This window comes from Pectinophora gossypiella, chromosome Z, assembly GCF_024362695.1.
Source record: "Pectinophora gossypiella chromosome Z, ilPecGoss1.1, whole genome shotgun sequence".
Classification (NCBI taxonomy): Eukaryota; Metazoa; Arthropoda; class Insecta; order Lepidoptera; family Gelechiidae; genus Pectinophora; species Pectinophora gossypiella.
The window spans coordinates 13,532,553-13,548,606 of NC_065433.1; the positions used below are offsets into that span (position 1 = coordinate 13,532,553).

A 16,054-nucleotide genomic window follows, 5' to 3' on the forward strand; every position below is an offset into this window, starting at 1 on the left:
TTGTTTGTGGTTGCGAATTGCGATAAGCTTTCAGTGCTTTCAGCGGGTTGTGAAGGCGCGGCGCGGCGGGGCGGGCGGGGTGCCCCTCACCCCATGCCACGCGCGCTCCGCCGTCGCCCATCAGTCGCCCCTAAGTCTCAGGTTTGCACGCAGCATCCCTATTTTATCGCATCGTATTTCACACAAGATTACTGTAATCTTACTAATTATAAAGCTGATAGCATGTCCTTTTGCAACTCACATCGATTATTACAGTAAGAACTTGTAACAGTATAAAATGTTGTGTGAAAGGTTCATGTCGCTCGGAACCGGCTTGTTATTGTTTCACATTGGGGTGTTGTCAGCGCAGACCTTTCCAGTTGAGAAGATAGCTGTCGGTAAGACCTTTACCTGTACTTTATTCGTAATGCATGCCTACTGATTTACGTTTTTTATTATTATTTATTGTGTCGTGATTCAATAAATTAACCCTAGTTTTGAATTGTGAATATAGATGTTTTTATTGTGGTTTTACTCCAGATAATCCACTTTTTGAATTAGTATTAGTAATTGATATAATAGTTGTACTACATTCCGCATGTTTTCTTTCTCTCTCGCTTGAACGTTACACTCTAGATCTGTGTTACACGTCTCTTTTTAACTTTGCGCAGTAGTCTAAGTCTGTCCTGCTCTCTCGTCGTACATTAGTTTGACAGCTTTTCAGCAAACCCTTGGAGGGTGCAGGTAGATGTAGGTACTTTTCGTCGTATGTTTACACAAAACGACATTTTACTTTTATTTTTCAACTACTTTGTTTCAGTATTTGACTTGATTCTTGTTTTCAACAACCACAACAACATTATAATTCAAGTGGGTTATACGTTACGTATATAATCAAGGACCGAATCGCATCAACGTTTTTGTCAAATTGAAATTGAAGTCTCTCGCAATAAAAAATAAGTACATTTATAAAAAAACTGCACGTAGTGGTAGTGAAAGTTACGAAAATTAAAGCGTTACTTTCTCGTATATTTAGAATAACGTAAACTTACACGTATTGAGGGCACTCTAGACGGAGGAAGTTTTCTTGATGGCTTACGTTCGACACAACGTTTTGTAGAAATTGCAGTAGGTAATTTTGTTTCGGATAGTTGACTCACTCCACGGTTTACTGCCCTGGTCGCATCTGTGTAACCTTTCATAGCAAGCAGGTACATTACTAACTTATCTAATACTTTATGCAGAAAAGATGGAGTTCTAGGTAAGAATATGGGATTAACTTGAACTCACAGTAGGCAGCCAAATAACTAAATTGTACCTAAGTATATGATATTTTCTTTTTTTTCTTTTTAAATGTATAGGGCCTGTGCCTTTTCCCCGAGTATACAGGTTGTGAGAAGCTGAAGTAGTTTTAGGCGGAAGAGGAGTTCGTTATGAAAACAATGACAATTCAAAGTGTAACTACTTATGTTACGTACTGAATAAATATATTTTTGAATTTGAATATACGTATAGAAAGTTTACGCTATCGCGTGAATCCGCAGCAGCTTAAGTAGGTGAATAAAAATAAAAACCAGGTCAAGTGCGAGTTCGACACACGTATCGAGTTCCTTTGACTTAGAAAAACTATTGTCTTCATACATCGACTTAGGTCACGATTAGTTTACCTACCAACTGCATATAACTTAGAGATTGCAAAAACATTTTTTTGTGATGGAACAACAAATTAATGATTTTCATTTGTTTGTGCTGTAAGAACTTCCTTTTTGCCAAATTTTATGATTCTAGGTCTATAGGTATGATTCCTGTACGAATTGTATAAAAAAGCAAGGCTAAAAATTGCCGTATCCTTGGACTGCATTGATTTAGAAGCTTGATTTTCTTACAGCTTCAGGAGACCCCAGGAATAAGTATTAGATGATGATTTAAACTAGATTCTTCAACGAGTTCCCAAAAGTAGGGTCTTGTCAGTCAGACGGACGGACAACAAAGTGATCTTATAATTTCTAATTATTTTTTCCTTTTGAGGTTCGGAACACTAAAATAAAACAATCCAATTTTTGCCATTCATTGGCAATCTATTTCCACTACAATAATTTTTGCTATACTTACCTATCTAATCACAAAACAACGATGTGACGATGATGAGTTTTTATTAACGGTTTCTCAATTAACAATTTATTCTAAGCTATATTTTGCAGCCAGCGGACAGAACTCGTTCAGAAGATTGCTTTGGCTTTAAAATGAATTCATTTCCTGCAGATAGCAGCAGGTAACGATTTAATGCTAATTAACAAAAGACAAACCAATTGCACCCAAGAATTATGTTTAAGTAATTATATTTACACGAGGGATATGCCTCTGACTGCCAATCCGTTTCTAAAAAATATTCTATGCTCTATTTGTACCCCTGACAACATTCACGCTTTCATAATGATCGTTTGACAGCGTAATAAACACATAATATACATAAATGACCGTCGTGGAGATCCTTGGGGGAGGCCTATGCCCAGCAGTGGGCGTCATACGGCTGATGATGACACATAAATGACAAATAGCACTTGTTAGGAATATTTTTTTTTGTTTTCTAACTACCTACTCATTAAATACTATGTAAAGACGACTGAATCAGTTTTGCAATTAACAAGAGGCAGTTACAAAATTGTTTATCCGAAAATTTTGGCTGGTTTAGAATAATATACTTACTTAATGTATTTTTGGTTGGAGGTCTACTAAGATTTTGTAAATGGTTGATAGACCCTCCGGTGCCTTAAAAGTTTAGGTCCCTAATTGGCTGCAAAACAGACTTAAGTCAAAGATATTTCACACATTACATTATTACACAATATATAATATACCACGGGTTTTTCGGGTGTAAAAATTAGGTTAAAAAAATCCCGACTGCTTAAACCATTACATACATACATACATAAACTCACGCCCGTAATCCCTAATGGGGTGGGCAGAGCCACAAGTAATCAAAGACAACTTGCAGCCACTGTTGATACGAAGTCCAAAGATGGATATGATGAACCTTATGGTGAAACCTTAAACCATTGATGTAGTAAAAACGTTACTAAGTACTTATGGCTTCAATAGTCAACATTAAACATGAAAACGAGATGAATATTTCCGTCACCATACTCCGTAAGATACACAATCCGATGAAATCGGTGACTTAGGTCTATATTGTTTAAAAAGATGCCTTCGACCAATGTAGTAACATAGTATACATCAATGCCTTCGATTGCTTTAGCTTGTGTCACTACGAATTTAGGTATTGAAGACAGAAATTAGTATGAATGTCATCTTATTTTTATCTTAACAAATAGACTCAAATTTGCTATTTTTTTTCTAATAATGCGTCCGAACCATGTTGTAAATACATATATGTCGTGGCCAGATCATAGAATTGATCATTTCATGATGTGCTCGATCATTTCATAAAATGGTCATATTTCATGAAATAGAATAATATATCATTCGTTGGCCACATCATGATGTAGCTTGGTGAGATCAATGAACACAAAACGTTTAACGATATGAGCAACTAAATGCATGATTACTTCATGATATGGCCAAACGTCGTAAAATTAGCAACATTATCCACCGATAGTGGCGCTAGTGTCGATTTTATTTAAAACTTGATTGATATTATAATCGCTGAAACATTGTAATTGTACAATTTTCCATGTCGAATAGATACATAATTTTGAACCTAAGAAATTAATCGACTGTTCGCATTTTTATTACACCACATAGCATGGACACCGCTTACATTAACGATATGGCCAAACTTTAATTGATATATCATTAAACGTTGACGTTTCAACAATATGGTCAACTTAAGTTGGCCATTTCATTAAAAATGACCATTTCATGAAATGGTCGAACACATCATGAAATGATCAATTTTACGATCTGGCCACGACATATACATGAAGTTATGTAAGTAGCAAGTTCATTCCTTCAAATTAAGATGTTATGGTTGTCACGAGATGCGCAGCGGACATTGCAGAGATTGGTTGTCTATTTTTCATACGAGGTCTATGGGTTTCAGGTAGTATGTTTTCTATTTATTTGCATTGGGAATTAATTATTCTTAATCTTAATCTGAATAATTGTGTGTGTGAACCACAATAAAAGGGTAATCGCCGAGAAAAGAACGCGTAAGTGCAGGAGACGGGAGAAAAGCACAACAGACTATTTAAAATTAAATAAATTAAATAGGTAGTTCTTCAGGAATAAAATGATACGCGTGTGTAGAGGTGATGTAAAGACCAATGATTCATTTAAAAGCATATATAATTATTCATAAAAATATATCTGCCATTTGTTTTAGATTTTTTTAAATTCTCATCCCCCTCGAAGGTAACCTCAATTACTCTCACCTAGGAGCAATGAAAGTGAAATTAAATTTTTAACTTTGTTTTCCAATGTTTATTACCGAAATTATTATTATTGATATCAAATCATATGAAATTGACTTTTATTAGGTATAATATAATTATGACACCACATACACCAAATATATTATTTTAGAACAAGATTTTATTTTAACTTTCGCTTTTGGACAAAATCGGCCATCACCCTCATTACCTTCTTTTAACCTACTTACCCTCGAAAAACATAACCCTCCTTCCGGAAAAGTCGGGTATAAATAATCTTTACGAATAAGTTTCTCTACAGCCGCATGTCTATTTAAGTTTTTAATCCTGAAGAGTTCCCTAGCTTGCGTAATACTTAGTTTGCTCCCTGTAGTTTTAAGAAATATAGATATCAACTTATTGTTCTCTTTGCTTTCTTTTTATGAAATTTACATTAGAATAACGTAGGCTTCGTCAGGTAAGCTAGCTCCTCCTTTCATTGATTGCTGGTCGGCTACCTGGCCGGAGCGCTTTTGCAGATGACATGACATTCGCAGTACCTGAATAGAGGACAATTATGTCAGCTATGACATAATTTATCACTCGCATTGAATATATATTTGTAATATAATACTAACGGGTTATTAGTGATAACGTTATCAGCGCCACGTGTGTATTATACAAAAACTCTACGACCACGGAACGGACTTCGGAAAAACGCCGCTGTCAAAAGTACAAAACAAGAAAATAGGTCTGAAATAGTGATATTAAGAAGAAAGACGTGGTCGTATGCCAATTTTATTTTGCTTAAAATACTACTTTGGAGTCTTATTTATTAATATAAGTAACGTGCTTTCGATACGTGTTTTATGCATGATTTGTAGATAAAACCTATCTGGAACATGTCTCAGCAGTCATGTTATCAATTCAAATGAATTATCGAGTTAATAAAAGAAAACCCGCAAGTAAAAACTGGTAATATGTACAAATTTGAAATGTGCAAATTAATCCCTTTCATTTAATATGCAACATAATTATTACTACCATTAGAAAAAATAAAATAAAAAAAACAGCCTCTGTGGTCTAGTGGTTAGAGCGTAAGGCTCACGATCTGGAGGTCCGGGTTCGATTTTTTTTGGGGATATTGTCGAAATCACTTTATGAGACTGTCCTTTGTTTGGTAAGGACTTTTAAGGCTTGAATCACCTGATTGTCCGAAAAAGTAAGATGATTCCGTGCTTCGGAGGGCACGTTAAGCCGTTGGTCCCGGCTATTAGCCGTAAAAACACTTCTACCAACCCGCATTGGAGCAGCGTGGTGGAATAATGCTCTATACCCCCTCCGGTCGATTGAGGGGAGGCCCGTGCCCAGCAGTGGGACGTATATAGACTGTTTACGTATGTATGTAGAAAAAAAATCTTTCATCGTCTTCTCTTTATGTCCTCTAGAGGGTGCCACCTTGAGCTAGCGTGACATCACCCAGCCTATTACCACCGGACAATCAAGACGCCTGTAGTGACACCTATTTTAGAAGTTAGGTTGGAATTGGAACAGACGTGCATACACATTCATACATGCATATAAACATACATACATAAATAGAGGTCAAACACATAACCCTCCTTTTGCTTTGTCGCAGTCGGGTAAAAACTACGAAACATAAACAAGAGCGAATTATCTCTCCTTATATTGGATTTTTGTTCAGTGCAAACATCACCTACTCTAGAGACAATAATACTCTGGAGATAAAACAAAGTTTCACTTTGTGTGGATAATCTCATTGACTGGACTGGACATAAAGGAAAAACGTAGAATAAGTACGTTCAAGAAAAATTGACCTTTTCTGTTCTGTGGTTTAGCTGTTTGTCATGTCGGGCCTGTTATAAAACTCGTCTATACCATAGATAATAATAATTTATATGTATAAGTAGGAAAGTGAGTAGAAGAGATTTGGTTGTTTATGGTATGAATTTATTTAAGATGGTTAATGAAAAGGACGAAAGGAACTCTTATAAAAATATAAAATGGTTGTCTATTATTAGATTTGGGTCAGAATGTAAGGGGCATTTGTTTTTTGGTTACAAGGAAATAATAAAATTAGTCAAGATAAATAAACATCCCTTTTAATTTTATATCCCACATATGATAAAAAATATAGTAAACAAAGTATTAGGAACGCTCGATTTCATAAATGAAATTGAAATTGTAAGTTGTCTTGGTGACCTGTTGTGGCGCTGGTCTCTTCAGTAGGTGACTGACGCAATTGTATGTCTGTTGATAATTAATCTTCCTTATATTTTTCATGTTAATGTATGATTGTAGTATTTAACGAACAATTTAAACGGGCGCTCCGGAATACGATAAAACTATTCAAGTCACGCGCATCCAGGAAACTATTACGAATACAAGCCTACTCGTATCATTGAAATCGACTAACAGCTATAAAATTGCCAGAATATTTCGACAGTTAGTTACATGTTTGGTATCTGTGGTATGCGCTCTATAGAAACGATCGAAACAATGTACATTTATTCCTTGTTGTACAGGAATAATCAAATCGAGCTGGCAAATTTTAAAAATTCATGTTACATACCAGAAAATAACCAGGTATTTAATTCAAATAGTTTCGGACGTGGGTAAATTAGGCGCGGTATTCACTACTTGGTGCTGAGGACTCATTTTTTCAACGTGCTTTTGTTTTTTATAGTTCTCTTTGGAGGACAATAAGGTAGCCTTTCTTATTTGCTTGCGCTTGTGATATCAGGTTTAAGAAAATTTATTTTCATAAGAATTTTACAATTCACTTACATGAGAAACTTAAAAATATTTTAATATAAGTAATATATGTTTGAGACAAGCGTACGAATTACAATATTTCTATTTTCTACTATAAAAAATAAAACGAGATATTACATTCTTATAGCGTTGTTTTTGGCGAATATTGAGTTTTCAAGAAACACAGCGTGAAAGTTTTAACAATATTTGGATAAAGTTCGTAACATTACCAGCTACCGAAGTTATCTCGGTGCTACACTCTGATACCTCTTATATTGCAGATACTGTTACAACTAACTTTTGTAATGTTCTTCGCTGAAAGATTCTTGAAGAAAAATTGCATCTGAAGGGCCTTCACTTCTTGTCTGTTGGTACGCAGATCTAGAGTAGACACAATGTAAAATCTACTGTGTATGATATCTCGATAGATGAGAGGCTAAGTAAGACTGGGTTGTAGTTATTGGCATTTGTGGATTTATACTAGCCTCAGTCCAAAACACGCGTCAATTTCCAGCGGCAGTCACCCTACAGGCCAATTTTTATGTTAATGCCTGATTGTGATGTTGCTTGAACAGGCCGTTATCTATCATGATGACGCCTGGGGGGTTAAAATGGCCACATCGAAACAATTCATATTCAATTAGTATCAAAGCAATATTGCAATTTGACATTTGCGCATATAAAAGTAAGTGCGCAATGCAAACAAATGTCAAAAAGCAATATTGCTTTCTTAGATGAATTGCTTCGATGTGGATTTTAATCCCCCTGTTCAAGTGCTGATATCTTGACGGAATACTGTCAGAGTGTAAAAGTATTTGAATTATATACTTATTTGTACGCAAGTTTCGTATAAATAGCGAACTAAACGTACCAATAAGCTTATTGATTTTATACAAAGTCATCTGAAAATAAAATAACCTATGCAAATGTATATTATTTTTAGGTACTATAAAATAAAAGAGCCTCTGTGGTTAGTACTTAAGTACATAAATATTCTAAAATAAAGTATTTATCTACTTATCTATCTATCTTATGGTTAACCGGCTTGCCTCTCAAACGGGCAGCGCTGGTTCGATTCTCAATCTGGACTCGCATTCGATGAGTTATTTATTTTAACCGACTTCAAAAAAGAAGGAAAGTATCTATTAATATTGTTAGAATATCATAATATTCATGTCTGTTTATCTATGTGGGAATCAAACAAATGTGCCAAATTTCACAGGCATGTTATATATTTATTCTAGATGTATACAGGGTGTTAGTGACATTGTACCGAATACTGAGGGGGATGATTTAGACCATGATTCTGAGTATTAACTCAGAACTCTTGACATTAATTGACTCTCTTGACTCTTGATATTAATCAAGTGGAATTTTCCGCCGCTTAATTCATAATTCTTATTTTTTAATTATTTTCAATACTATACTTTGCGATGGAAAACTGAGCGATAAATATGATGAATGAGAGATGGAATAATGAGCTAAATCACCCTCCTTTGTTAGGATTTCACTTACACACCATACAAGTAAATACAGGCAGCCGTACAAGCGCGTACGGGGTGTTAGTGACCATGATTCTGAGTTGATATCAAGCGGAATTTCCTTACAGAAAGATCATGAAAATATTAGTGTGTTTATTATTATTTTCAGTTCCATTCATTCGCGACGGGAAATTCCACATGTTATTAACTCAGGATCATGCTCTGAATAAACCCTTAAAGTTTTCGTTACGATGTCACTAACACTGTATATGTTATAAAGTTTCTCCAAGAATTTTTCAAAAACTTAACATACTGAAAGTTTTGATTCTTAAGTGCGATTTGTAAACAGTTGGCGATTTACCTCACGCCCTAATGCAAAGCTCGATAAAACACGGGTTTCAGCTTGTTTGTTACTTGTTATCGAAATACAGATAAAACTCATCATCACGGAGCAGCCAACCAAGTTTTTGTCACTGGTGGTATTACACGGCATATAAAATTAAGAGGTACAGGCTCTACGTGACCACTCCATGCCATGAGGATTTTAACTTCCGACTTATTTATGTGACATAAAATGTAATTACGTGAAGAATTCGCATGTAAGCCTCTGGCTGGTGGCCAGCTACCGGCAACGAACTCCGCACAAGTTTCAAAATTATCCTCGCTGTAATGAAGCAACTGGAAAATAAGACGTATTAACAATTACAAGTTAAGAAATATTTAAGTATACTTTATAAAACAAAAGTTTACGTCCAAAATACTTACCAGGCTTGGTAAGCCTTTGACCTTTGCGTCTTAACATAAATACTAGTAGGTATTGGGGTGTCTGGATTTATTGTTTTTGATGCTTAATTCCAATATTTTTACTGAAGACAATTTACAAATATCTGCGCGATATTGCCTATGGATGCAACTCTGTATCGAATCTCGCAAATTACGTTACAAAACGTAACATTATACCTAGTGATAATCCATTATCTGTTACTTAGTTTTAAGCATCCACATGATTGTAACACAATGGCTTCTTTACATCAGTAAAGATGACTATTACGGTCAGCGTCTACATTCACCTCAGGATTTGTGTGTTTTTTTAAATACATATCAGTAACTTGATATAATATATTTTTGTTTATTCTAATAAACTATCGAGGACCTTTAACACTTAGTGTGGCAGGTTAATCGACATCAATTAATGTATTATAGAGCTATGTTTTGTTTGAATTGAAAATATTTATTTTCAAAAGCTATCTTTTTAATATCATCACCGGCATCACCTTTGTCCATTATTACATAGTAGATAAATGCCGATAGAGAAAATGTATGCACTTATTTCAAAAATGTTATTTTAATGATTTTGCATTCTTTGCGTAAAATCTGTGAAATAATATCGGAGACAGGTGCCGGGCGGCGTCAATCAAACTCACGTTTCCTGAATAAAAGTACACAGACAATTGCGAGAAAGTATATTGTAGTACTAGTCACCCCACACCTAACACATTTATAGCAAGCTATACATTTATGTAGAAAGCTGTGTGCACCACTTTCAGTTCACTGCACATTGTGGCGGCGCATACCTCATTTATTCAGTCTGACACGCCCTAAACATTGTACTTAACACAATGTGTTTAAAAAAATCTCTATGAATACAAATAAACTCGCAGAAATCTTTCAACACTATATATATTATCAAAACTTTCTAACTTGGCCCTTTATCCTTAAGGGGAAAATGAGAGCATATTTTTGAAATTAGTCGTAAAATTGAACTGCGTCCATCAATTTCATAAGAGTGGCGGGATCCTAACTTTTTTTAAGATTATGAACTAAGTACTTTTATATGAATCTTTGTGGTTGGGGTTTTGATATATTTTGCTTCATAGAAGCAATATCTTTGATAAAAATGCTGTGTGTACCAAAATACGCAATCTGTTCGTAGGTCGCGGGCACATCAGCAATGAATTTGGGGGTTACTACTTTTACTTGTTGTTAGATATTTTGATAATAGACTTTCTAAACTACAATACTCATTTATAAAACAAAATAAAATAAAGTTTCCTATTAAAATGTCACAACAATTTAAAGAAAACAAAGAATGCAGGCAACAAGGTGAATATTTGTCTTGGACTTCTTTGTTATGAAAACAAAAATATTCCTTACACAGTAATATTGCAAGTTGCTATTATCGTTTCATAAAACTGTTGCTGGCCGCCCGGGTTTTGCAACACTTTTGTAGCGCTGAAAAAGTTTCTTTTAATCTTCTTTTAATGAAGTTACAGTCTCATGACCAGGTGAGATACTCCACAGCAAAACAATTCTGCTCCACTTTTACAAAATAATGGCTAGCACATTCGCGCTGCCGTTGCTACAGTAAGTACTTAATGTAAAAATACCAAAACTGTACGTGAGTGGAGTATTTATGGCAACATCTACGAATGTGTCTACTTACTTGTCACACAAAGGAAGCAATTTAAAGTGGATAAGATTAAACGGAGTTGTTTATCAAATATGTTGTAAAACATGACGTGGTGCTTTACGCTGATACCTCCTTACTTTTTGACCGACGTAGAAACCTTGCTTACTTCCACAGTATGATATCATACGGGATTTTGCTGTCGAGTCACGCTGCAGAAGTCAAAAATATTTTTGTTTTGCAAAAGGTCATCGAGCAATAAAATCCCATTGCCACCGCAATATATCTACGATTACTTAATGGTTGATTGAACAATTTTTTGTATGTGAAGAAATATGTAGGATTTTTTAAAACATTAGTGACCGGCACGTTGCTAGTACCCGTAACAAAGTTACTTTTGCGTTTCAGTCGACTGCATAAAATCATTACATATTTTAATAGAATTCTCACTCACATTCAACACTTACCTTTGGATAGTTTTAAAATCGTAATTAAAGAGAAACTTAAAAAAAGAAACTACAAATTTAGTGGTTAGTCAGAAAACCGGATTGCTTGGGAATGACTTTTGGGAACCAATATTGGGAAGATAAATTACTGAAATTGTACTAAGATAAGAACGTCTAAGGCCCTATGCCGAGGTTTGCTTGCATATATGTTTAGAAGCTGAGCATTTTAAGCGGATGAGAGGTTCGACGGAATAATATATTTATTTAATTATATAAAAATTACCGATTCAAAGTGTAACTATGTTACCAACAAAGTAAAGAAATTTTTGAGTTTGACTAAAAATTTACCATGCCACTGGCAAAAGCAGTTACTTAACTACTGCAAAAGAAGACGGCGTCAGAGTTCAAAGATCATTAACGTTTTTCTAGTCAAGTTAGCAAGACACACAAGAAACAAAGCAATTACCTACTTAAATCATTTAGGAAAACAAAGTAGGTATCCGTAGAAATAGCAACTCCATAAACCCTCACTGTGAAACATTCCGACGTAATATAGAAAGAAATGACGTTGCAAATGGAAGAAATATTGCTAGAAATGGAGCCTCAAAATGGCTCTTAGGACATAATGTCCGACCGGCGGGAGTGAAAAAAGACATAGTGATAGTGTGCGAGCACGTAAAGCAAGGCGGGCTCGGTCGGGGGCTCGGGGGGTATTAAAGGAGCCAGCGGGCTGTGGCTTCAGTGATTCAGATAAACGTTTTGGTCAGCACCCATATATCAAGCCGATGACGCTTTCCAGAATACGGGCACTCGCTTTTTCACTATATGACCGATAAAGAAGTCCTATGAACTGTTCCTCCACTTGTTTTGGGTGCTTTTGAAAAAAAATATTTTTTGCCTTTCGACAATCCTATGTTTTATTCTTTGCTTCCTTTCGAGATACCTACCTATAGACATGTGACTTTAGACATTCGAAAATATATGAACTTAATAGCAGATAGAGATAATTATTAATAATGTTCTATAAATGAGAATTGCACAATCCATGTCAGCATATGAGTGTGTTCCATTTAAAGAATTTTTTTTTTTCACAGGTGCAATTTTCGACCAGAATACTGAGGAAATTCAGAATGTGTTCAAGTACGCGATGACAGTTCACAATCAGAACATCAGCAGCCGTCGGCTGGAGCTACAGGCGTATGTCGACGTCATAAATACGGCTGATGCGTTCAAACTCTCGCGCCTCAGTAAGTATTTAGAGAACCATCGATCAATGCCACGTGCTCTTCTAATTTTATTGCATAGAACACGCTGCAAATATCCCGTGTGATGCCACGGTATTTTATACATTGATATAATACCGTGGTACACGCAGAACTAAAAACTGCCAAAGAGTCGGCTATTCACCAGCTGTATTAAGTACATTACCCCTAGCCGTGTTGAAGAACGCAAAGCGTCGAACAGATTTCGGTGGAATTTCATTCAACCGTATTAAATCCGGATAATTGTTGACCTGCACAATTCAAGACGGTCATGTTTTTTAAAACGGCTAGCCGTAATCTAATAAATAAATAAGTCACAGTCGGATTGTATAATCCGATATGGACACAGGTTAGCTCTATTTATTTATTGCCAGATGGTTCAATATATCGATTACCCGACATATGAAACCGCTGTAACCAAATGCAGATACAATTTTATTTACAAAGATTTTATTTACAGTCGTATTGAAAGCTTTATTCGCATGCAAATGAGTAAAAAACGAAGCAACAAACCATGTGTAGTTTAATTTATACTTTTATTTGTATGATGGCCATTGCATAAAGTGACTGACTAAATTGAATAACGTACAACTGCATACTGAACAAAAGAAAAAAATAATTACTTAGGTATATTTTTCTTTAGCCGTAAGACAAAAGATGAAATTAAAAAAAGTTACATAAACGTTTATCGCTAATGAGTTTTCAGGGATGCTGTAATAAAATGCTGTAAACTTTATGGGTTTATCGCCATTAAGAGCAGTTTATTTTACATTTGTAAGTAATTAGAGCATTACACTTACCGTAATCGATAAAGTTAGCATTTTGAACTGGAGCACGCGCCCTTGATATATACCGTTCATACTATTTAAGTTGAAAGCATATCAGGATTCTTCCAAATCTTACGCACTGTCAGAATTTTCAGCTAAGTCGACCTTATCTGTCCTGAAAATAATTTTTCGGAAGAATCTGCAAAAGTTGTCATTGATTTTTACAAGAAATTTCAGCTATCGTAAAAATTTGCGCATAAAAACGTTACAACTTTTGTGTAACTAACATTATTATTGGTATATTTATTATGATCATACTTTGAGAGTAGATTTTAGTAGGTAGCCGCAGACAGGATATAAATATACTTAAGTAGAAAATTAAATTTCGTCTGTATTCAAATAGTGCCACTAGCTTCGAATGAAGTTAGGACGTTACAGTATGCAAGGCTGTGGTGCCATTGCCTCGGAAGGGGAGGTCTTTAAGGCAAGTGTCATCAGCACGTCACGTGCCTGGAATTCTGTTTGCTGCCAGTATCTATTTGATCGATATGCTCGTGCAGCGTGGGTTTCCTACTTTTTAATTTTGAAGATATCACAAAAATGTTGAGTACTTACTTATTTGTATTACAATTGTAACACAAAAACAAATAAACAAACTGTTTGACGCCAACGTAAATATTTTCAAGAGAACAAGAGGGACGCCAACAGCTTTATACCTCATAAAATTTCATTAATTTTAAAGTAAATCCGATATTTGAAACATCCGACAGAATCCACCGTAAATGCTATCGTGCCAGCCGCGTTATCGCGGGGGTGGGAGGGGGCATCGCTTTTATTTCGCGCGTCACCCGCCGATCTCGTTATGTTAATTAAATTATTGACAATAGCAAACAACATATTTTGTATCTCTTAGAACATGAGGACAATACAAAAATAGCTGACGCGGAAATTAAAAGGAGAAACAAAAGCAAATTGCCCGTGAAAGGGGATGAGCGGCGACCGCCGACGCCTATTCGCTGTAATGACGAGTACTTTCCTGCCTGCTGTACCGCCACCGACTCCACGTTTTTTCAAATCATAACGACGATTGTTATGAAAGCTCTTATTTATTTATGAAGGTCTTCTTCTTTTGTTTGAGTTCGTCTTCTTTGGAGCTACTGCAACAAAGTTTGACTTCAACTTGTTACTTTCACACCGAGGCCACTACTTACGAGTATAGCGACTTACCCAAGTCATAACAGTTATTTATACTATGAAACACCAATTTGTCACTTTATTACGAAGATAAACATGTACCTACTAGTATTAGTTATGGAAGGTAAATCAAGACACAATCTTGTAATAAATTACGCATACATTATGTTTGGTATACCGGTTCACTGTATCTGTTCTATGTAAATTAACATGACACTTCATGATAAAATACTAGACAATTTAGAGTATTTTAAGATTTAAGAGTATTTTAATTTTATACCAGAGACAAAGGTGAGCTGACATTTTAATCAAGTTACGTCTAGGGACAGATGGTAAATTGTGGGTTGTTAGATTATTAAATCAAATTATAAAGTAAAGCAGGTGTAGGCGCGCTATCTGATCGTATTATTGTAAGTAGAGAATTTCTTTCAGTGCCGTCCCTTGGGGCGCGTTCACATAGCAGTCGCTCACAAAAAAAATTGAAGTTTTTACTTTAACGTATCTTCATTAGTTTTGGGCACAACCTTGTATGGCTGGGCTCGCTTTACGATTTTTCAGTATATTTTACGGGACCATATTGGGCCGCGTCTGCGCCGCGTATTGTCTGTATATACGTACATTGCGTCGCGACGCTTTTATACATTAAACAAGAGGTGAGCGTGTGTACAAATATTTGACGGCCAAGCTTAATTGATTCCAACGTCTTTTCTGTTTGTTTTGGGCCTTTTTATTTTTCAAAGGAAACGGTATGGGAATTGGTTAGAAATCTTACATTGTACAGTAGATAAAATAAAACTAGCCAAGTGCAAGTCGGATTCCATACAATAGTAAATTGTTTATGCTAAGCATTTTAAAAAATCTTAGATTTTAGCCCGAATTTGTTTTGACCGGTTTTTATTATTGCTATTTTACTTTAGGTATATTTGAAATATTATGAAGTTAAATTCAATAATTGCAGATGACAAGATAGATAAGCGAAAACATAATAATTTTTGGAATAAGGAAATATCAAAAAAAGTCTTTGGGGTGGGTACTACTTAGGTACCTGTTAAGTCAAATTTCTGGTAGGAAATGGCCTATTATATCAAATGCTTTGTTTTAAACTAATACTTTAAACCTACAGACGGAACAGAATGTCGATTGATTTTCTGTATAATAATTTTGTACTTACGTACAATCTTGTGAAAGTCTTGAAAAAATGAATTTAACTACGGGAGAGCCACGTTAGTCACCGGCTTTATGAGTTCATTTTCAATATTAGATGTTCGCCCGGCACACCTCCCATTGTAATTGCACCCTAACCCAATTACCTTAAAAGCCTGTCAGGGTAGCTAAATTTAATGAAGTTGAAAATAAAGTGAATTGTCTTATTTAAT

At 35.3% G+C, this 16,054-nt stretch overlaps 1 protein-coding gene across 1 annotated transcript in view; it reads left to right on the top strand.

Annotated features, from left to right (window-relative positions):
- Positions 1-241: 241 nt before the first annotated feature.
- Positions 242-16,054, top strand: part of LOC126380711 (glutamate receptor 1-like) — a 44,445-nt gene continuing 28,632 nt past the window's right edge. The window contains exons 1-2 of the mRNA XM_050030306.1: positions 242-377; positions 12,550-12,702. Of these exons, the coding sequence (XP_049886263.1) occupies positions 278-377; positions 12,550-12,702 (253 nt within the window). The 5' untranslated portion in view covers positions 242-277. The remainder of the gene's footprint in view (positions 378-12,549; positions 12,703-16,054) is intronic.